The 22,452-nt window shown below is 42.7% G+C and overlaps 1 protein-coding gene across 1 annotated transcript in view; it reads right to left on the reverse strand.

Annotated features, from left to right (window-relative positions):
* Positions 1-22,452, reverse strand: part of LOC126483689 (queuine tRNA-ribosyltransferase catalytic subunit) — a 66,578-nt gene that overhangs the window by 35,236 nt on the left and 8,890 nt on the right. The window contains exons 2-3 of the mRNA XM_050106773.1: positions 13,424-13,513; positions 4,851-5,004 (exon numbers count right to left, since the gene is read on the reverse strand). Coding sequence (XP_049962730.1) covers positions 4,851-5,004; positions 13,424-13,513 — 244 coding nt within the window. The remainder of the gene's footprint in view (positions 1-4,850; positions 5,005-13,423; positions 13,514-22,452) is intronic.

Below are 22,452 nucleotides of genomic sequence, written 5' to 3' on the forward strand. Positions count from 1 at the left end.
ATAATGGTAATTTTTTAGTTTTGCAGGCTTCATAAGTCAATTTACTATTTTTTTTACTTGTTGGTACACATATTTGCATTTTCAGCTGTTTTGAATATTTAGTGCTGAATCACCGTCAGCAAGGTTGCTGATTCTAGTACCTCCTGCCGCGGAAGTTGAACACGCGCCAGAACAAATGGACGTGGCAAGCCCATAGAGGGCTCTGCGTCCGCTCTTCCGCACAGCGAGGGCGTCACCGCTACACCACGTGCAGACCGCGGCCAATAGCCGCTCCCTCCGGTTTTGTATATAGGGACCCGCTCTGCCCTAGTCCAGCCAGTCTGGTACTCACTCTCTATTGCGTCTATATCTCGGCGGTACTGCTTTCTGATTGGTGCTCGTTGTTGACATTTGCCTGGCTCTGGTTCCAAGTGGATTTACTGTTGGTGTTTGGTGTTGTGGTTTCTACAAGCCTCCGTTGTTTATCTCTTCCTTGTTGTGTCGGTCATAGTCGGTCGTTGTCTGTTGTTGTCGGTTGTCGTTGGTCTGTCGTCCAACTCGTCCTTGTGTTTACCCGGTGGTGTGTGCTCCAGCGCCGGCAGCTTGCCCACCTGGCGGCTCCGATCCCGCAGCCCAAGGCGTTCCTGCGGTTTGTTTTGGTTACTATGCTGATAATGCTGGCATATCCTTTGGCTCATGCCATGCGACGTTTTCAGATGTTTTGACCATGAATGATGTTGCGTAGACATCACTCAGGAATTGCTGAGTGACGTTGACAACGATCCAGAACCTCTCCCTATGGAAACTGCCTGAAGGGTGAAGATGGGGGGGGGGTTAATGACAAGTCAATCACATGTGAAGGTTCTTCTTGCTGTTTTCTTCAATTACAATGGGATAGTGCATCACGAGTTCCTGCCTTATGGTTGTATGATCAACAAGGAATACTACCTGGAAGTTATCCACTGTTTGTGTGAAGTAATCTGCAGAAAGTGACCAGAATTGTGCCAAAACCACTAGTAGAAATTACATCGTGTTAATGTTCCTGCTCACATCTCATCTCAGTACTTGTTCATGATTTTTTGGCAAAAAACAAACTGATTATGTTGCCTCAGTCATCGTATTTACCGGATATATATGAGATAAGAACAGAATCACTGAAGGAGATGAACTCCATAACAAAAAATAACATTCAGAAATGCTTCCAAGATTGGAGAAAGTGCTGGCAAAAGTGTGTTATATCTGAGGGGGATTACTATGAAGGGGACACAGTTGATTTTAATAAATAAAGAAATATTCTTTAAGGAAAACAAAAATTTCCATTACTTTTTGATCACGCCTCATGTATTCTGCTACCAGATGGTCCCCAACAATCAGTCTTTCCTGCTTATCCCACATGGTAAGTCTCTCCTGACCTTCAGTTCTGGGTGACTTTCCCGAAATGTACCCATTTTCCTAGACCTCTTCAGTCCTTTTCCTTCACTCTTCTTCCTTCACCTTCAACCCTTCTGCCTGAAGAAGGAGCCAATGGCTCCGAAAGCTTACCACTTACAACTGTCTTTCATGTGTGTGTTCTTCCCCCACTCAGTAAGTACTTTTTTTCCTATCCAATTAAATAATTTCGTCAACAAATGCATATTAGATGTAGCAGAGAAGCAGCTAAATCAAAAAGCAAGTCATACTCAAAGCAATTTTAAAAACTCAAAACCAACAGATAAAAAGGAGCGAGTATGTTAGGAATGATATTCAGTGATTATAAACAGCTGCACTGGACATATTTTACTGTTATTTGGTGTTGTATTTTTCAGTCCAAAGGCTGGTTTGATACAGTTCTTAGTCTATTCTGTGAAAATCTCTTTATCTTTGAATAACTAATGCAACCTACACAAGTTTTAAGCCTATTACTCTATTCCAACACTGGTCTCCCTCTAAAATGTTTATCCCTCCTTCCCGCATTTCCATCCATTACCAAATTAACTACTTCTTGATGATTCAGCTTGTATTCTATAAACTTATATTTTCTTTTAGTGAGGTTGTGCCACGAGTTTCTTTTTTTTCCCCACAATTTTATTCAGTACATCCTTATTGGTTATCTGATCTACCCAGGTTAATTCTCAGCATTTTTGTGTAGTACAAAAGAAGAAGGTGAAGACATGTTAGGCAAATAATTCTCACCATTGTTTATGAAGAATATTCTTTCAAGAGTTTTAAAAACATGACAGAATGAACAGGGAAATCTGAAGTAACAACAAAAACAAATGAAGATATTGAAGAGAGAATGATAAATTCTATGTGGTCAGTCCATGCGGATAACTGATCTTGTAAGAATCACTAAAAGTAGCCAATAAATGAGTGTAGCTCCTGAAAGGGTGATGGAAATATTTTCACTTTGGTTGGTGACAGTCATATTGTACTTGTGAAATTGCAACGTTTTCACCAGGTGACTGTCAGTGGTACGACACTCAATTTATTCCCCTGTGGATTTTGACCTATATACAATTTCAAGTGGTTCTGCAAAACCCTAAAAAATTAAAACATGAATTAAGAAAATACAACTCGTACACTAAGAATGACATTAAAATTACCTGAACCACCTTAGTGCAATTCACAGACTTCAATGAAACAATCAAATATTTGATGTTGTGAGTACCCATGACTGTATGCAAGAACTACCATTTCACTTTACATTACCACAAAATACATACAACCAAAGTGCCAAATTAAGGATACTCTAGTCTTATTGTATGAATTATATAACTTCTTACATTTTTAATATAATTGATACTGAAAAAGGAATGCTGGCTGGCCATTCTCTTTGTTCTTACTCACGGATGAACATTATCTTGCAGACAGATGTGCCATATGTGTTGGTCTGTACATGTTTACATATATCAATCGCTGCATATTGTAGTATCACCTAAGGGTTGTTTTTCTCATCTCCATAATGGCATTATGCACAGCATATGAGTGAGGACATATCGATGGTCCATTTGATGGCAATTTCAGCATTCTGGTTGCACGTTTCATAGTAATGCACAAATACATGATGAAGTATGGTACAGTATGCAGCAAAACAAATAGCGAAATAACATCATAAATTCAAAAAACTAACTCAGTAACAAAGACAAAAATTGTTGTAGACTGTATTTTTAATCTTGCCTTTACATCTCTCTCTCTCTCTCTCTCTCTCTCTCTCTCTCTCTCTCTCTCTGTGTGTGTGTGTGTGTGTGTGTGTGTGTGTGTGTGTGTGTGTGTGTGTGTGTCTTCCCAAACCCTTGATTCAATTTCAACTAAATTTGGAACAGAAACAGCAGGCCTAATGAGAATCAGCACTGTGGGATTTATAATCTCCTGCTGCCAATAGGAATGGGGATATGGGCAAAAGCATAGTTTTTTCCAGTCCCTGGCTCATAGGCTACCCTGCATGACATGCATGTTGTGCGGGAACAGTATTGGCCTAACAAATCAACCTGCTTTACAGGGCAACCTACATGTCTGCGGCAAGAAACAGTTTTCCATCCTGACACACACGCTGACCTTCATGACATGCGAGTTGGTAGTATTGTCAGCCTGCTTTGCATGGTAGCCTGTATGTCAGGGGGCAAATGAATAATTTTAAGCCCCAGATGAGTAGCCTGTTCTGCATGACAGTTGTGTTGTGGGAACAGTATCAGACTGCTTTACTGAACTGTGTTGCAGAGGCTACTCATGCTGATGATCATGGCTGGGGACAGGTTTAGACGGACAGAGGAGTGGATGGACTGAGCGAGATGGGCGAGGAAATGGACAAAGGGAGGGGAGGAAGGTGTAGAGGGGTAGTGGGCAGGTTGAAAACTAAGAGGGAGAGGAGGGTATAGTGAGAGTGAGAGAGAGAGAGAGAGAGAGAGAGAGAGAGAGAGAGAGAGAGAGGGGGGGGTGGAGGATAAGATCAAAGAGAGGGAGAGGCAGAGATGAAAAAACAGTGTGAGAGGGGGAGAGACAGGGGGGGGGGGGGAGAGAGAGAGAGAGAGAGAGAGAGAGAGAGAGAGAGAGAGAGAGAGAGAGAGAGAGAGAGAGTAGGGAGGAGGGGATAGACTGACAGAGGTAGGAGGATGAGTGGACAGAGGGAGGAAGAGGTAGACTCAAAGAGGAGGAGGAGGATGAGGAGGAGTGCTGTTAATATATGTGCTGAAAGCATATGTACGCGAAGGCATGAGGAATTGGCAAGTAACTAAATAAATGAATTTTTAGAACGGACCCTGCATGAAGTAGAATGATGCAGTACAGAAATTGGGATTAAAAAAAGAGGTAAACATCAGCGAGAGGAAAATTTGCTGCTCTGAACACATTATCTTTGTGTATTTTGTCATGATCACTTGGATTCCCAGTTATGGATTGGTAGAGTCGAATGACTCTGGACCAGTACTGTTTTGTTTTACCTTCAGCTATCATACTGAGCACAGATCCACAGTGGTAGCCAGTAGTGAATGGCACGTCATGCATTCAGTTTCAAATGAGTGATGAGGCTTTCCCTGATCTTCATGGGCACCACCCATTGGGCACTATCTATTGGGTCCAACCTATGAGTTCTCAGAAAAAGTATGATTACTATCGATCAGAAAAATTTAAGTAGAAGCTCAATATGAAGTGTTCCTGTAGCAACACAGGGCTTGTAACTTCTTCTCTCTGTACCCTCTCTATTAATGTTCAAGAAAAAGCACATACAAAGAACTGTTTCTAAGAGTTTTTTCAGTTCAATCTTTGTAATACTTTTGTTGCTATGATTAGTAAATGTTAAATACAAATATTTTCCTCTGTAACTGCTACTGGATAAACAGATAGTTTCACATTTTACTGACAATCTTTCACTAGAAACTATTACTGAAGATACCAACCATTGTATGGAGACCTGAATTTTACGCCTTCTTCAGTTATTTCAGCAAGTTTCAACAGTGAGACCATCTGGAATCCACCAGAATCTGTCAACAAGGCCCTCTTCCAGCCCATAAATTTATGCAGGCCTCCTGCTTTTTTAATAACATCTGGACCCTGTGAAACAATAAGGACACACATATAACAAGACACAAAACAACTGACAAAAAGAGCGGTGGCTACTACCATATCCCAAATTGTGGGGGAATACTTCTTTAGTAAAATGCAGAACAACAAATAAGTTTCTGCAAATATGTAGTTAATGCTTTTGTAAATAAAGTGGATCAAAGTCAAATCCCTATAACAACAGTATGAAGGTCTTTATATCTGAGTGTTTGTAGTAGACATGATTATTATAATTTAACATGAAATGTGTTTTTAGATTAAGAAAACAATAGCAACACAATACACACAAAAAGTTGAGCATCATATACTTTCCATTTACTTCAATGTAGTACTTTATTTCCAGAAATGTACTAGAGATGGAACTAGTATTGTTTGGATATAAAGGAGTGAAGGAGTCATCAACATTATTCAACTGTTTGCAAGAATGATTTGGGAAAAAATGATAAAAATCTGATACACCTGGAATGATTTCAAACTCATTTAGCCTAAATATGGGCAACACTACCATCTACATCTACATCTATACTCTGCAAACCACTGTGATGTGCAAGGCAGAAGGAACAACTCACTGTACCAGTTATTAGGGTTTCTTTCTGTTCCATTCGCATATGAAGTGCAGGAAGAAGGATTGATTGAATGCCTCTGTGCATGCAGTATTTATTGTAATGTATATCATACATTCTTCTCCCACAAATTTCAAACAATGAAAACTCCAGATAGGAATATCAACAATGTAGGAAAAGACAAACTGCTACTTACCATAAAGAAGACATGTCAAGTTGCAGACAAAATCTGGGGGAGGGGGGGGAAGGGGAGGGATAATAGTGTATGGGTGGAGAGAGAGAGAAAAGAATGCTGTCTGGTGGAGTGTGCAGGGATGAGGCGCAGTGTCAGGAGGTTGTGGAGCAGGGGGAAAAAAAGGAAGAAAAATGGAGAGCAGTGAGGAAAGACGGGTGGATGCATTGGCAGAGGGCTGCAAATAAACAGGGTGGAAGATGAGAATGGGGAGGAGATGATAGGACAGTGCGATGGGGGTTGGGGACAGTATGTTACCATAAGTTGAGGTCGGGATAATGGCAGGAGCAGAAAATGTATTGTAAGGATATCACCCATCTGCACCGTTCAGAAAAGCTGGTGGTGGAGGGAAGGATCCAGATGGCTCAGGTAGTGAAGCAGCCGTTGAAATCAGATGTGTTAGGTTCAGCTGCATGCTGTGCCACTAATTTGCTGTACATTTTCGGTATGAAATACAGCACTCAAATAACATAAAAAGGGAAAAAAAGCAGCTGTGGACTTTGGTGACTGCACTTGGAAAGAAACCTGAAATTTTCTTGAGCAATTGCTCTCCATAACAATGCCAATTTTTTTGTGGCGAATATGCTTCAAAAGTTTACAAACTTTCCTATTTTTACTAGACTCTCTCTGCAACTGGTGAATGCAAAACACACTAGACTAGTATATCCTAAAACAATGAAATAACTTGGACACGCTGAGTGCCTAAGGATGCCGCCAGCACAGCAGAGCTGCCTGCTTTGACCACTGGTAGCCACACAGCAGTCAACATGTTAATAATAAAGAAATAGTTGTAATTTTTATAAAGGAAGTAACGTGTCACATACATTAGTTCTTATCTCTATTCAAATCTGACTTTTGCATTTCACTACTGTGTGTTACTATGTCTGAAGTTATTGGAGTAACAACAGCGTCTATTGCTTAATTTCTGCATAAAATTTATTTTATACGTTACTGTACTGTACTTTTCTCAAACCATACCTGAGACACCATCTGGATTTTGTGAAATCTTTGCAGCACTGTAAATGTTTTGCAAATGCAAATTATCTTGAAAGTGTACGTCATGCTTTAGTTGCTTGCACATCACAGTTAGTTTGCAACAAAAAATTAATGAGTAGGAAACTAAACTGCAATAAAATATTAGGGTGAGCAGTAGGCATGTTCATCCAAACAACTGTTTTGTCCCAGTAACAATACCTTACAGAAGCGAATGCGAATGTCCCACACCAGTGGAGCTGCAATGAGAACACCAGTTTACTAAAGAACACACAAACCAAGAGCTCCTTCTTGGAGTTAGTTTTTACAAGAATTATTCATGGTAAAGTTTAAGTTATCACTTAACTGATGCAAGTCCATAATTGGGAAGATGGCCCCAACAACTGACAAAGACTGAGTACACTTTGAAGTTGAAAAGTTGCAACACACAGTAATGGTGACATCCAATACAAAACTCGACTGCAGTCTCTGGTTTGGAGGCCACTTTCTGGCAATACTTGAGGTAGTCATTGGCACTTCCACATTGCTGCAGCAATTGGCGGTAGTAAGGCACTGGAGATTCTAATGATTTCCTTTGCGAGAGCTCTGACTGATGGACCATTACCGTGGTCAGTACCAGGCCCAGAGGACTACAAAAAATGAACTACCCTGGCACAGCTCGGCACTTGCTTAACTACCCTGGCAGCACCAGATTACAACTGGATCTATTTGTGGACATGTGATCCGGCAGAGCAAGCAGGTGCTTTACAGTACTAATGTTTGGGGAAAAGCACAATAATGAAGAGAGTAGCTCACTGTCAGTGGCAAAGCACCTCAAGAATAAGCAGCATTCATTGGGTAACATCACAGACAGCATAACGGTATTGCACATTGAGGAAAAAGGATGGTGGTTGTCAAGTTTAGAGGAAGTGAAAGTATTTTGTACTGTAAAAATGAATGCGTCAGCGTGTTAAATGAGAATACAGAAGTATCCAAGGGTTATTACTGGGCCCATTTTAGTGATGTCCCTCTTAGGAAGCAGCCTCCAATAGCAGCTTTAGATTTAATGTTTTCTGATGATCATTCTATATGGATGCACACGTTGCAACATGGGTGAATTTTTTTTTTTTTTTTTTTGTGGTTTTAGGGCGCAAAACTACTATGGTCATTAGCGCCCAGCCCGTGACGTAGAAAACAGGAAAAAAACGAAATTTAAAATCAGCAGCAATGGAACCAAAGTCAGAAAATTTGAGAAACTAAAGGCAGAAGGAATGCTTAAAAGTCCACTATAGAAAGGGGTTGGTTGTCCCCCCAAAAAAAAACTTCAAATGACGGACGTCATTTCACTGTCACTAATAAACTGTAGAACGCGGTCAGCTGAGCGCGTGTCATCTGCTAAAATCGACGTTAGATCAGGCGATAGCTGTAGACGGGAGCGTAACGGATTAAAATAGGGGCATTCAATTAAAAGGTGTCTGACCGTCCACAGCTGAGAGCAGTGGGGACAGAGTGGGGGAGGATCACCGCTTAAAAGATGTCGATGACTAAAAAGACAGTGCCCTATCCGGAGTCGAGCTAAAATTACCTCCTCCCGACGACGCGTTCGGGAGGAAGAGGTCCAAGCGCAAGGAAGGGCTTTCACTTCCCGCAATTTATTGTGGGGAAGTGTTGACCAATGCGCATGCCATAAATGAGTAACTTGGCGACATAAACCGCTCCGTAGATCGGTAAACGGAAGAGACTGAAGAGCTGGCCGAGGAAGAGAGACTGCAGCCTTGGCCGCTATATCGGCCGCCTCATTTCCACAGATACCAGCGTGTCCCGGGAGCCAGAGGAACGCCACTGAGACGCCCCCCAGGTGGAGCAAGCGCAGACAGTCCTGAATCCGGTGGACCAGAGGGTGCACAGGGTAAAGAGTTTGGAGACTTAGGAGAGAGCTGAGAGAATCTGAGCAGATTACGTACTGTATCCGCTGATGGCGGCGGATGTAGTGGACAGCCTGGAGAACAGCGTAAAGCTCCGCAGTATAAACCGAACACTGGTCGGGAAGCCGAAAGTGATTTGGGGTGTCACCAACAATATAGGCACTCCCTACACCTAACGATGTTTTCGAGCCATCGGTGTAAATAAATGTGGCTTCCGTCATTTGTGCACATAGAGCAGCAAATGCCCGACGGTAAACAAGTGTAGCGGTACCATCCTTGGGAAATTGACATAGGTCTCTGAGCAAGTCGATCCGGGGACGGAGCCAAGGCGGTGCTGTACCCCAAGTTGTCAAGAAGGTTTTAGGAAAGCGGAAGGAAAGAGAATGGAGCAGTTGACGGAAGCGGACTCCCGGGGGTAGTAGGGAGGAGGAGTGGCCTGCATACCCGACATCAAAGGAGGCGTTGAAAAAAAGGTTATGGGCTGGATTAGCAGGCATGGAAGACAGATGGCTAGCATAACGACTCAGAAGGACTGCCCGCCGATTGGGCAGCGGAGGTTCAGCAGTCTCAGCATAAAGGCTTTCCACAGGGCTGGTGTAAAAAGCTCCAGACACTAAACGTAATCCACGGTGGTGGATAGAGTCGAGACGCCGAAGAATAGACGGCCGAGCAGAGGAGTAGACTATGCTTCCATAATCCAATTTCGAGCGCACTAAGGCGCGATAGAGGCGGAGAAGGACCACTCGGTCCGCTCCCCAAGAGGTACCATTCAGGACACGGAGGGTGTTAAGGGAACGCAGACAGCGAGCCGAAAGATAGGAAACGTGGGAGGACCAGCACAGTTTTCTGTCAAACATAAGACCCAAGAATTTAGCGACGTCGGAAAACGGAAGGTTGACAGGACCTAGATGTAAGGAGGGCGGAAGAAACTCCTTACGTCGCCAAAAATTAACACAAACGGTCTTACTGGGTGAGAAACGGAAGCCGGTTTCGATGCTCCACGAGTGGAGGCGATCGAGACATCCTTGAAGACGTCTTTCAAGAAGGCTGGTCCGTTGAGAGCTGTAGTAGATCGCAAAATCGTCCACAAAGAGGGAGCCCGAGACATCAGGAAGGAGACAATCCATAATTGGATTAATGGCGATGGCAAACAGTATAACACTCAGCACGGAGCCCTGGGGTACCCCGTTTTCTTGGGAGAAAGTACGGGAGAGAGTAGTGTTCACCCGCACCCTAAATGTGCGCTCTGCCATAAATTCGCGAAGAAAAAGGGGCAGCCGGCCTCTAAAGCCCCAAGAGAACAGTGTGCGGAGGATGCCTGTCCTCCAACAGGTATCGTACGCTCTCTCCAGATCAAAAAATATTGCTACCGTTTGGCGTTTCCGGAGAAAATTGTTCATGATATAAGTGGAGAGAGCAACAAGATGGTCAACAGCAGAATGATGCTTTCGGAATCTGCATTGGGCTGGTGTTAAAAGACTGCGGGACTCCAGCCACCAAGCTAAACGGTAATTCACCATACGCTCCAAAACCTTACAGACACTACTCGTGAGAGAAATGGGGCGATAGCTAGAGGGGAGATGTTTGTCCTTTCCAGGTTTCGGAATGGGAACGACAATAGCTTCCCGCCATCGCCTGGGAAAGGTACTGTCGGTCCAAATTCGATTATAAAGGCGAAGGAGGTAACGCAGGCTATGGGTTGATAAATGCAGCAACATTTGGACATGGATACCATCCGGTCCTGGGGCGGAGGAGCGAGAAGAAGAGAGTGCATGTTGGAGTTCGCGCATGGAGAAAACAGTATTGTAGCTTTCGCGATTTTGAGAGGAGAAAGCAAGATGTCGCACTTCCGCTGCACGTTTCTTCGGGAGAAACGCTGGCGGGTAATTCGAAGAGCTCGAAATCTCAGCAAAGTGCTGACCCAATGAGTTAGAAATTGCGACGGGGTCCACTAAGGTATCATGCGCGACAGTGAGCCCAGAGACCGGGGAGAAACTAGGCGCGCCTGAGAACCGTCGAAGCCGACTCCAAACTTCCGAGGAGGGAGTGAAGGTGTTAAATGAGCTAGTAAAGAATTTCCAGCTTGCCTTCTTGCTATCGCGGATGACGCGACGACATCGCGCACGGAGCTGCTTATATCGGATACAGTTGGACAAAGTTGGATGGTGACGGAAAATGCGAAGAGCACGTCGCCGCTCACGTATTGCGTCACGGCATGCCTCGTTCCACCAAGGAACTGGAGGGCGCCGGGGCAATTCGGAGGTGCGTGGTATTGAACGTTCCGCAGCTGTGAGAATAACGTCGGTAAAATGTGTGACCTGATCGTCGACGCTGGGAAAGCGACGGTCATCGAATGTCGCTAGAGACGAAAAAAGTGTCCAATCGGCTTGGGCAAACTTCCAGCGTCGCGAGCGCATATATGGCAGTTGAGGCTGCAGTCGAAGAACACATGGAAAGTGGTCACTCGAGTGTGTATCATCAAGGGCGAACCATTCGAAGCGCCGAGCTAGCGGAACAGTACCGACCGCAAGGTCCAAATGGGATAAATTTGCCGTGGAGGCAGACAAAAATGTGGGGACCCCAGTGTTGAGGCAAACTAGATCCGCTTGGTGGAAGACGTCTAGCAATAGTGAGCCACGTGGACAAGGATGTGGAGATCCCCAAAGCGGGTGGTGGGCATTGAAGTCCCCAACCAGCAAATAGGGGGGTGGAAGCTGATCAAGAAGATGAAGGAGATCAGCTCGTGCCATTGGTGTAGAAGATGGAATGTATACCGTACAAAGAGAGAACGTGTATCCAGAAAGGGAAAGACGGACGGCGACAGCTTGGAAGGAAGTGTTTAAGGGGATTGGGTGATAATGGAGAGTATCATGGAGCAGAATCATGAGTCCTCCATGGGCTGGAGTGCCTTCAACAGAGGGGAGGTCATATCGGACGGACTGAAAATGAGGGAGAACAAAGCGGTCATGGGGACGCAGCTTTGTTTCCTGAAGACAGAAGATGACCGGCGAGTAGGATCGTAAGAGGATCGACAATTCCTCCCGATTGGCGCGAATGCCGCGGATATTCCAGTGGATAATGGACATAGGGTGAACAGAAAATGGAGGAACGTGACCAAGGGTGCTGTCAACTCAACGACTGCGCAGAGCTTGCGACCGACAGCATGGAATGGCATTCAGTCGAAGGCAGAAGATCCTGATCCATAGGTTGGTCAGGAGCAGCTCCTGCCACCAACGATCGGCCAGTTGACCGGCCACCAACAGTGCGCCTCGGCGACACAGAAGATGGCCGAGGGCGATTTCCGCCAGGTGGTGCTGTAGATGGGACACGCCTTGGCGGAGAAGGAGAGGAACTGTGTTTCTTCGTAGCCTTCTTGGAGGTATGTTTAGATGAAGGAGGAACCGATGGTTGTGAAGTTGCAGTACGTAAAAACTCTTCACGAGAATGCTCTTTTTTTGAAGACTTGGCGTCTGACTTTTGGGCTCGAGATTTAGCAGAACCCGACGAAGGGTGAGCCATAGAGTGGGCAGGCGAAAGCAACATAGGTGTAGTATTGGTTTTTTATAATTAATAGGATCTGACATATGACAATCATAGATTTTATAATAGACAATAGCATCGCTGGGGACTGTGACATATGCATTGGAGGAAAGAACTAGCTCTGGCAGGTGAAAGTGGCTGTCTTTAAGTTTGCAACTATGCCTTGAGAATATAACATGCAACATGAGACGTTCTAGGAAGACATTTATTTTTGACAATGCATGTTTGCTGCTGGGTTTTTGCTTTTGGATACTTCCCACTAACACCAACCTGTCAGAACTCCGGAGATGGGAACTTGCCCTTCAGTATATCCTCTCTTCTCGTTATCTGCCAGGCCTCAACCTCTGCTAATTTCAAGTTGCCGCCACTCATACCTCACCTGTCTTTCAACAACATCTTTGCCTCTTTACTTCCGCCTCGACTGACATCTCTGCCCAAACTCTTTGCCTTCACAAATGTCTGCTTGTGTCTGTGTATGTGCGGATGGATGTGTGTGTGTGTGTGTGTGTGTGTGTGTGTGGGGGGGGGGGGGGGGGCGCGTGTGTATACCTGTCCTTTTTTCCCCCTAAGGTAAGTCTTTCCGCTCCCAGGATTGGAATGACTCCTTACCCTCTCCCTTAAAACCCACATCCTTTCGTCTTTCCCTCTCCTTCCCTCTTTCCTGATGAAGCAACCGTATGTTGTGGAAGCTTGAATTTTGTGTGTATGTTTGTGTTTGTTTGTGTGTCTATCGACCTGCAAGCGCTTTTGTTTGGTAAGTCTCATCATCTTTGTTTTTGGACAATGTAAATAATTTGATATGGTCGTCAGTATGTGCATATTGTGATGTACTGATTCCTTTCCTTGTCTCATAGCACTTGACAATGGATAACACAGTCCCAAAACATGCTGTTATAAAAATGTCACATTTGACAGCTGGTGCAGCTCTGAAACCAATCTGATTCGATTCAGTACGCTGGAATTCTATATTTGAGCTAAAATTTCATGCTTCACCTGAACTCAATAGTGACATATTTAATCAAGTGTAATGTTTTCCACCTAATAAATTTCTGCTAAGCCTATATCAAAATATGATCATAATTTTGCTATATTTCCACCCGCTTAGAGAACTTGTATTCAAAAGGGTTTTAACTGACAAGTTGTGTTTTATTAAATAACTGTAGACTAGTGCTAATTACCGGTCTTGTACCAAGATGGTAAGTATTTCCAAGAATAATCTGGCAATCAAGCTTTTCCAGCTGGTCTGGCAGCAATCCTTTCAGTGTGCCCTACAATAAAAAATAACTAATTAATATAAATTTAAACATATAAATTTTATTATTTTAACATTATTACAAATATTGGCAATTTAATGATATAAGCAGTGTTTGCAACAAGTGTTACCTTTTGATGTTCTTTGATGCAAGAAAAGATCTTCCAACCAAAAAGCAGTAATAAAACTGAACGCTGGAAAGTTGGATAAGTTCACTCTTTCACTGACAGGAAGAAAATAGAGATCAAGAAACCGGAAAAAGTGGCAATTTAAGCCTAAATTATGCAACTATCTCAGGTGAACAAAGTTAAATCTGACAAGAGAAAGCAAGTTGGGAGTTCAGCCAAAATTGTAAAACTCCTACGAAATTCATCTTGTCATTAACTAAAGTTGAAGCAAGTCTCTACCTAAATTTACTGTTGTCCTCTCACTGGTATATACAGGGTGATTCAAAAAGAATACCACAACTTTAAAAATGTGTATTTAATGAAAGAAACATAATATAACCTTCTGTTACACATCATTACAAAGAGTATTTAAAAAGGTTTTTTTTCACTCAAAAACAAGTTCAGAGATGTTCAATATGGCCCCCTCCAGACACCCGAGCAATATCAACCCGATACTCCAACTCGTTCCACACTCTCTGTAGCATATCAGGCATAACAGTTTGGATAGCTGCTGTTATTTCTCGTTTCAAATCATCAATGGTGGCTGGGAGAGGTGGCCGAAACACCATATCCTTAACATACCCCCATAAGAAAAAACCGCAGGGGGTAAGATCAGGGCTTCTTGGAGGCCAGTGATGAAGTGCTCTGTCACGGGCTGCCTGGCGGCCGATCCATCGCCTCGGGTAGTTGACATTCAGGTAGTTACGGACAGATAAGTGCCAATGTGGTGGCGCTCCATCCTGCTGAAATATGAATTGTTGTGCTTCTTGTTCGAGCTGAGGGAACAGCCAATTCTCTAACATCTCCAGATACTGTAGTCCAGTTACAGTAGCACCTTCGAAGAAAAAGGGACCAAAAACTTTATTGGCTGAAATGGCGAACAAATGTACAACTAAATGAAACTTTATAGCTCCCTTAATTCGCCGACAGATAGTGCTTAGCTCTGCCTTTTGTCGTTGCAGAGTTTTAAATTCCTAAAGTTGTGGTATTCTTTTTGAATCACCCTGTAGTACACAATTGTTAAAACTGGTGTACTAAAACTTGTATGCCAAAAGCACAACATGTTTGTGAGCCCTTTTTCCAAAGTACGTAGCCATGGGTCAGAGGACAAAATGCTGAATAGGAATGGTCAGTACCATCTTGTCCTCCTGTTGACATGTGACCTTGTGATGTAACAGTGTGGCAATATTTTGCAGGGTAGTGGCACAATTTTGGCACTTTCTACCTTTCCTTGGCCACTACATCAGCTTTTTCACTCACTGCATCCAGGAATGTCCTGGTACCTATCCACTTCTGAAGGAGGAAACGTCTACGAGCATCTGTATTACTTTCTCCCTGAGTTAAATCTGATGAATTGCTTGGAAGCCACCGAGAGAATCACAGAAAATGAGAAAAATCTTTTCTCAAGCATGTCTCATCTCCTCTATTGCCTACAGGACAACATAAAAGTCTGCACGTGCACTATAAATTTACCTAGCAGGTGGATCCTGAAGACGATGGCTAGCAAAAATGATTGCCCAGCGAAGAGAGCCCCTCTGAATTGATAAAGCTGTGGTGTTACTCTAAAATATTATCAAAAGTTTTGTATCGCCACATACCAACCACGACAGCATGTCAGAGACAAACTTACTGTCAAACAGAAGAACCCCACTCCATCTTACAAGCGGCATTACAAGACAATGACACAATCCTGTCAACAGCACTGTATAAATGATTGGGCTACATAAGTACCCTTCATTTGCTGTTATTCTGTGAAACCTATCGTCAATCATAGCAGTATACAGTGCAATGACCTAGTTTCAGTACAGATTTGATCTGGACTTCTTGCGACTGTATGTCAACGGCTTTGGATAGCTTTGTTTTATTATCTGGTTAACTTTTCTTATTTCTGAATTAACTGCTACGTATCATCCCTGCCTCTTTTGGTAGAAAGTTTTGAAAATGACATTTGCAGTGCTTTCTCTCTTAAAAGCTGTCAAATCTTTGGACTCTGTAAGCAGCCAATACGGTGATTTTGACACATTGGCACAAATATCTGTCACATCATATTCTAAAATATAGTTCTTTGCACAAATTTGAAATGGCCTTATTGTTCCCAAACACTTGTTAAACTACTGCTCCATTATATATGTTTGTTAGAATATGATTACATACAGCATGACTGGAAAGTGGCAAGTTTCCAACATCAACACAAAGAATAGAGTATGGAGGCTGGTGTAACCCCCCCCCCCTCCCCCCCCCCCCCCCCAAAAAAAAAACCTGGATCTCCGGGTAGAATGAATGATCAAAACAATACAATGTGCAGTGATAATCACACTGGGAGCATAGGAAAACTGTAAAAGGGGGTCAGACATGTCGCACTCGCATCCCACGTCTTGTGGCTAACATTTCTTCAAGGGTTGAAAGCTTTGAGAAATGAACTTTCAGATTCCTTAGGTTGGATGTCTAGTTAAGTTATCACCAAATGGCCCAGAGATCTCAGGGATTCATAAAAATGATATTCCCCATTCTCAGATCATGAAAGTTACTGTTAATATTGAACTAATTACAGAATTAGAAAGTTACTTTGAGAGATATTATTCTCTTGTACAAAACAATTGTCAGGACATCACCAAATACATATTTAAAATAAACTTAGGAAAGGAATGGCTAGATAAAGATGAGCAAAGAAGTCCCCTGGTGTGGAGATGTTGGAGGATACTGACTCATAGTAGTATCACAGGCCTTTTCCAGAAGGAAGAGATTATGTATGGGGTGATGCCTGCATAGGAAAGATTGTTGTACAACTGCCTACAGCAGTATCAGTTATCGACAGTGGAGTGATATCCCCTGATGCACACTGAAAATTACTGAGGAGTTGTCTGGCTTCTGAGACCTTTTCTCATTTAGTTGGTGAGAGCAACACTGTAACTACTTGGACACACAGTCTTTCCTTGGTTTCATGTAGGTATTAAAACTGCTGTCTTCCAAGAGCCTGAGAACTGTTCTGCTTTCTAAAGCCTGAGAAATGTTTTGCTTTCTATAGCCTGAGAACTGTTCTGCTTTATAAATGATGTTATGGAAATTCACTACCACTGGAGCAAGATGCCACAACACACAGTTGTGAATATTATCGTGGCCTGGTGAAGTGTCACCTCCTTCAGGCAATGATGAATCCATGCCCCACATGATAATGGGCTGGTTACAGACATTTGCAGAACTGAAATCCCAACTACTTCTCTTAGTGACTGCTCACTTTCAGAAGGAGGTTGGATCCCCACTGATGGTAGTAATAGTTAGAACATAGTATTCTGCCATGGTCTGGACAATGTTTCCTTCTTCGTACAGAGACATTTCTCTCTCCAACAAGGAGCTGTTTGTATTCTTAGCCATGAAGAATTTGAGACTGCAGTGAATTATACTTGTGATGAGTGCCAGCCAACAAAAGGAAACTACACAGCCAGCTGGATTTAAAGTGTCTAGTTTGCCTTGCTGAGTGTATGTATCCATCTGGGTGGCTTTCTTTCAGGCATTGCTATTTCTGGCAGATTTGTACTTATTGGGGAGTGCCGACTGCAGTGCCAACTGCCAACCACTTCCCAATGCGTTGCATGTGTGGATGCACAAGAGGGTAAAAAAACAGTGGTGCAGGATGATCCTGTAGAGTGCACTGTGTCGCATGTTCAGAACACACAATTCTTCTACCAAGAAAAGACTCTCAACAGCTCAAATCCTGGGGCACATGGAAGAGGAGCCCTTAGCCACAGTGTAGAGAAAATCTCCACAGACAAGCAATGGGTGGGGAAACTGAAGAGATTAGTAAAACTATCCTATTCAATTGAACAATCGAAACTCCTGGTTGGAATGTTAATATTAGGAAAACGATAGATTGCTACTAACCACAAAAATGACCCGTTTAAGCTGCAGACAGGCGCAATGAAAAGACTGTTACGTGTTATAGCTTTTGGCCAAAGCCTTCTTCAGCAAAGAAACGACACACTCATTCACACAAGCAAGCACAAATCACGCACATGACTGCTACCACTGGCAGCTCCAAGTGGAATAATTGCAGACAGATCTTTTATTGTAAGACATTTCCAGGGGCAGATGTGGACTCTGACCACAATCTATTGGTTATGAACTGTAGATTAAAACTGAAGAAACTGCAAAAAGGTGGGAATTTAACGAGATGGGACCTGGATAACTGACTAAACCAGAGGTTGTACAGAATTTCAGGGAGAGTGTAAGGGAACAAATGGTAGGAATGGGGGAAAGAAATACAGTAGAAGAAGAATGGGTAGCTTTGAGGGATGAAGTAGTGAAGGCAGCAGAGGATCAAGTAGGTAAAAATACGAGGGCTAGTAGAAATCCTTGGGTAACAGGAGAAATATTGAATTTAACTGATGAAAGGAGAAAATATAAAAATGCAGTAAATGAAGCAGGCAAGAAGGAATACAAATGTCTCAAAAATGAGATCGACAGGAAGTGCAAAATGGCTAAGCAGGGATGGCTAGAGGATAAATGTAAGGATGTAGAGGCTTATCTCACTAGTGGTAAGATAGATACTGCCTACAGGAAAATTAGAGAGACCTTTGGAGAAAAGAGAACCACTTGTATGAACATCAAGAGCTCAGATGGAAACCCAGTTCTAAGCAAAGAAAGGAAAGCAGAAAGATGGAAGGAGTATATAGAGGGTCTATACAAGGGCGATGTACTTGAGGACAATGTTATGGAAATGGAAGAGGATGTAGATGAAGATGAAATGGGAGATATGATACTGCGTGAAGAGTTTGACAGAGCGCTGAAAGTCGAAACAAGGCCCCGGGAGTAGACAACATTCCATTAGAACTACTGACGGCCTTGGGAGAGCCAGTCCTGACAAAGCTCTACCATCTGGTGAGCAAGATGTATGAGACAGGCGAAATACCCTCAGTCTTCAAGAAGAATATAATAATTCCAATCCCAAAGAAAGCAGGTGTTGACAGATGTGAAAATTACCGAACTATCAGTTTAATAAGTCACAGCTGCAAAATACTAACGCGAATTCTTTACAGACGAATGGAAAAACTAGTAGAAGCCGACCTTGGCAAATATCAGTTTGGATTCCGTAGAAATATTGGAACACGTGAGGCAATACTGACCCTACGACTTATCTTAGAAGCTAGATTAAGGAAAGGCAAACCTATGTTTCCAGCATTTGTAGACTTAGAGAAAGCTTTTGACAATATTGACTGGAATACTCTCTTTCAAATTCTGAAGGTGGCAGGGGTAAAATACAGGGAGAGAAAGGTTATTTACAATTTGCATAGAAACCAAATGGCAGTTATAAGAGTTGAGGGGCATGAAAGGGAAGCAGTGGTTGGGAAGGGAGTGAGACAGGGTTGTAGCCTCTCCCCGATGTTATTCAATCTGTATATTGAGCAAGCAGTGAAGGAAACAAATGAAAAATTCGGAGTAGATATTAAAATCCATGGAGAAGAAATAAAAACTTTGAGGTTCGCCGATGACATTGTAATTCTGTCAGAGACAGCAAAGGACTTTGAAGAGCAGTTGAACGGAATGGATAGTGTCTTGAAAGAAGGATGTAAGATGAACATCAACAAAAGCAAAACGAGGATAATGGAATGTAGTCGAATTAAGTCGGGTGGTGCTGAGGGTATTAGATTAGGAAATGAGACACTTAAAGTAGTAAAAGAGTTTTGCTATTTGGGGAGCAAAATAACTAATGATGGTCGAATTAGAGAGGATATAAAATGTAGACTGGCAATGGGAAGGAAAGCGTTTCTGAAGAAGAGAAATTTGTTAACATCGAGTATAGATTTAAGTGTCAGGAAGTCGTTTCTGAAAGTATTTGTATGGAGTGTAGCCATGTATGGAAGTGAAACATGGACGATAAATAGTTTAGACAAGAAGAGAATAGAAGCTTTCGAAATGTGGTGCTAAAGAAGAATGCTGAAGATTAGATGGGTAGATCACATAACTAATGAGGAGGTGTTGAATAGGATTGGGGAGAAGAGAAAAAATTTGTGTAACAGTAACCATTGCTCTGATGTGGCCATTGATGCAAACAATTAGGCAAATGTAGGCAGTTTCTGAGCCATGCAAAAGAATAATGCACAGTCCCAACTTCAAGTGGTGTGACTGACTAAACAGTTCAGACAGAATAGTGATGTTATGTTATATACGTTTCTTTCTTTGTATGTAGGTCAGCTGCATTTTCTACATTGTACACATCTCTTGGAATCCTCTGGTGGTGAGAACATAGTGCTAGAACTAGGAATAGTGCATAAGGTTTGACATGTATGGTGTCACTTTAACGTAAATAAACAGTTCTGTTTAATAATTAGGCAATGATAGACAACTGAAGGTGAAAATAAATGCAGCTGTCTTAATGAGATCGCCATTCACTTGCTTCCTGGTGTTTTTCAAGTTTAATCCACCTGATTTCCACTCTTTGTTTGCTGCTTGTAACATAATACTCATTAAATCTCTTTCACCTCCTATATCCTTGCTAGAATTGAAAGTGTAGTAGCACCAACAAATACCTTTATGGAAACCGATCAGCTGGTATGTCATTACAGTTGTTCACTACCATTACCTCAAATTGGACCACACCAGAATCTGGCATATAAGCTGACATGAGCCGTATTGAAAATTACTACGGAGTGTGATGTACTGCACATAAATAGGCAAAGACATCTATTACTGTATCATTACACTACCAGTGACAAATGACTGGAAACAGTAACTACTGTAAAATTCCTACGAGTAACCATCTGGAGTGACCTGAAGTAGACTTTACGTGTAACACATCATTCTAGGAATAATAATGGGTTACACTCTTGTCCTTCTAAACAACAAAAATATGATCATTGTATCTAATATTTTTCTATTGATATTTAAGTTTCAGACAGCTTAGTATGAGGTAAGGGTACAACATATCTACAAGATGGGACAAAGAATTTAGCGTCTCCACCCACTGTGGGCCACTTGCTCTTAGACATAGCAGCTCTGAGGTGTGTTGCTGCCATGGAAGAATAGGGTTCACAATATCAATAACAATAACATCATAGAACAGAAAGAGTCTTAACATTGTCATTTTGATATTACTCATTTTCTCTGACGTTTTGCTTTGTCATACTATATTCACATTGCACAGTCTAATGGGACAAGACATCTGTAATTTGAGCAGTTGCAATATGACTGTATTGCAGATATCTGAGGAAAGTTACCAGTCAAAGTATAAAGAAGCTTTAATAAACAATTTCTTGGTCAGTACAAAGACATGATAAGAATTCCAACTTTCTTTCATCCTCCAGCACAGAAGACAAAGGAGAAGTCTACTATGAAGAACAGAAGTAATGATCTGATCAGCAAGTCTGAATCTTAATTTATTCACGATATAGGTGATCACAGAAACTATATTATATGCCATTTATTGATCAATCATGCACACAGTTGAAAAACACTTCAGACTGACGACATAAAACAAATTGTACAAAGAGCATAATGGCCAGACGTAGAACAATGCGTTATTGACTTGCCCAATTTATGAAGCTCGTTGGGATGGCAACCAAGGAAAAGGCATCCTGATCCGCATTTGTAAAGACCCATCTCTGAGGGCATCCAGGAGAGTGATGCTGGAGAAAAGATAAGATGATCAAAAGATGATTGCTGTCGCATAAATCGTCATGAACTCCCCATGTACAGAGGGGAGGAATCCCGGGCTATGAATGGAAAGATCAAGGGCTGAGAAAGTGCCGCGTGCCACGCTAAAGTGTATGGGGCTCCAGTGTTAAAAAGAGGCAGAGATTAAGCACTGCCAGCAGGTCTTCAACAGTCCTTCTCTGGTCAGTGGTTTCAGTATCACCCCATAGAGGCTTATGATTGTTAAAATCCCAAGGAGAAGGAAGGGCTGGGGGAGGGGGTGAGACCTGTCTAAGGAGGGCAAGGAGAGCAGGAAGAGTAGGAGGTCAGTCTGGGGGAGATAATGATTACATATTGTTAGTGCAGAGTCTAAAGGAATCTGAATGGCCGCCGCTTCCAGTGCAGTACAAAGAACCCGGGAACTAATAACATACATGGCAGACCAATGAACAGACAACACCGGAAGCTCGCAAAGGGCCGACCCGGTTCCAGTAGAAGACTTGGAAACTGTGAAGAGTTGGTGAACGAGTATCCAAAAAATGAGAGTCTTGAAATACAGCAGAAGCTACAGAGTAGAGAGGAAGAAGAGAATGCAATTCTGGAAGATGACGATAATAACCATTAGAGTTGCATTGGCGATAAGTGGCTGTCACCAGTAAGGACGGAATGACATGCACGAATGTAAGATCGGACCCTGATTGAGAGGTAGGGAGCCACATGCCCTGGGACGTCGAGGGGAGGGGGGGCTCATCCCAAGACTTAAGCTGCTGCTTCTTCTTATTATTCTTATTCTGCTCCTCCTCCTCTTTTGAGGGTGAGAAGAGGTGTGGATGGGAAGAAAGCAAGTTGCAGCAATACCTGAATCCAAAAGAGAACAAGTGTCTTGTGGCCCACTGAGCATGGGCAGTCTATCTGACATGAAGCAACAAGCTTCTTGTATCCCAAAAGGGTGCCAGAGAAGAGGGTTTCTTCTCTAGACGAGGTGAAGGAGCATTTCTGTGAGAGGAGGGAACAGGAACCACCAGGGATGAGGACAGGGAAAGCAGGACAGGATGGAGGTAAGGAGGAGGAAAAGAATAACAGAAGCAAAGGTAGATGTTAAAAGTACCAGATGGAGATGAACTAATTTCTGTAGGGCCTCAGAGGACAATAAATAGCTGAG

The sequence above is a fragment of the Schistocerca serialis genome, chromosome 6 (assembly GCF_023864345.2).
Source record: "Schistocerca serialis cubense isolate TAMUIC-IGC-003099 chromosome 6, iqSchSeri2.2, whole genome shotgun sequence".
NCBI lineage: Eukaryota > Metazoa > Arthropoda > Insecta > Orthoptera > Acrididae > Schistocerca > Schistocerca serialis.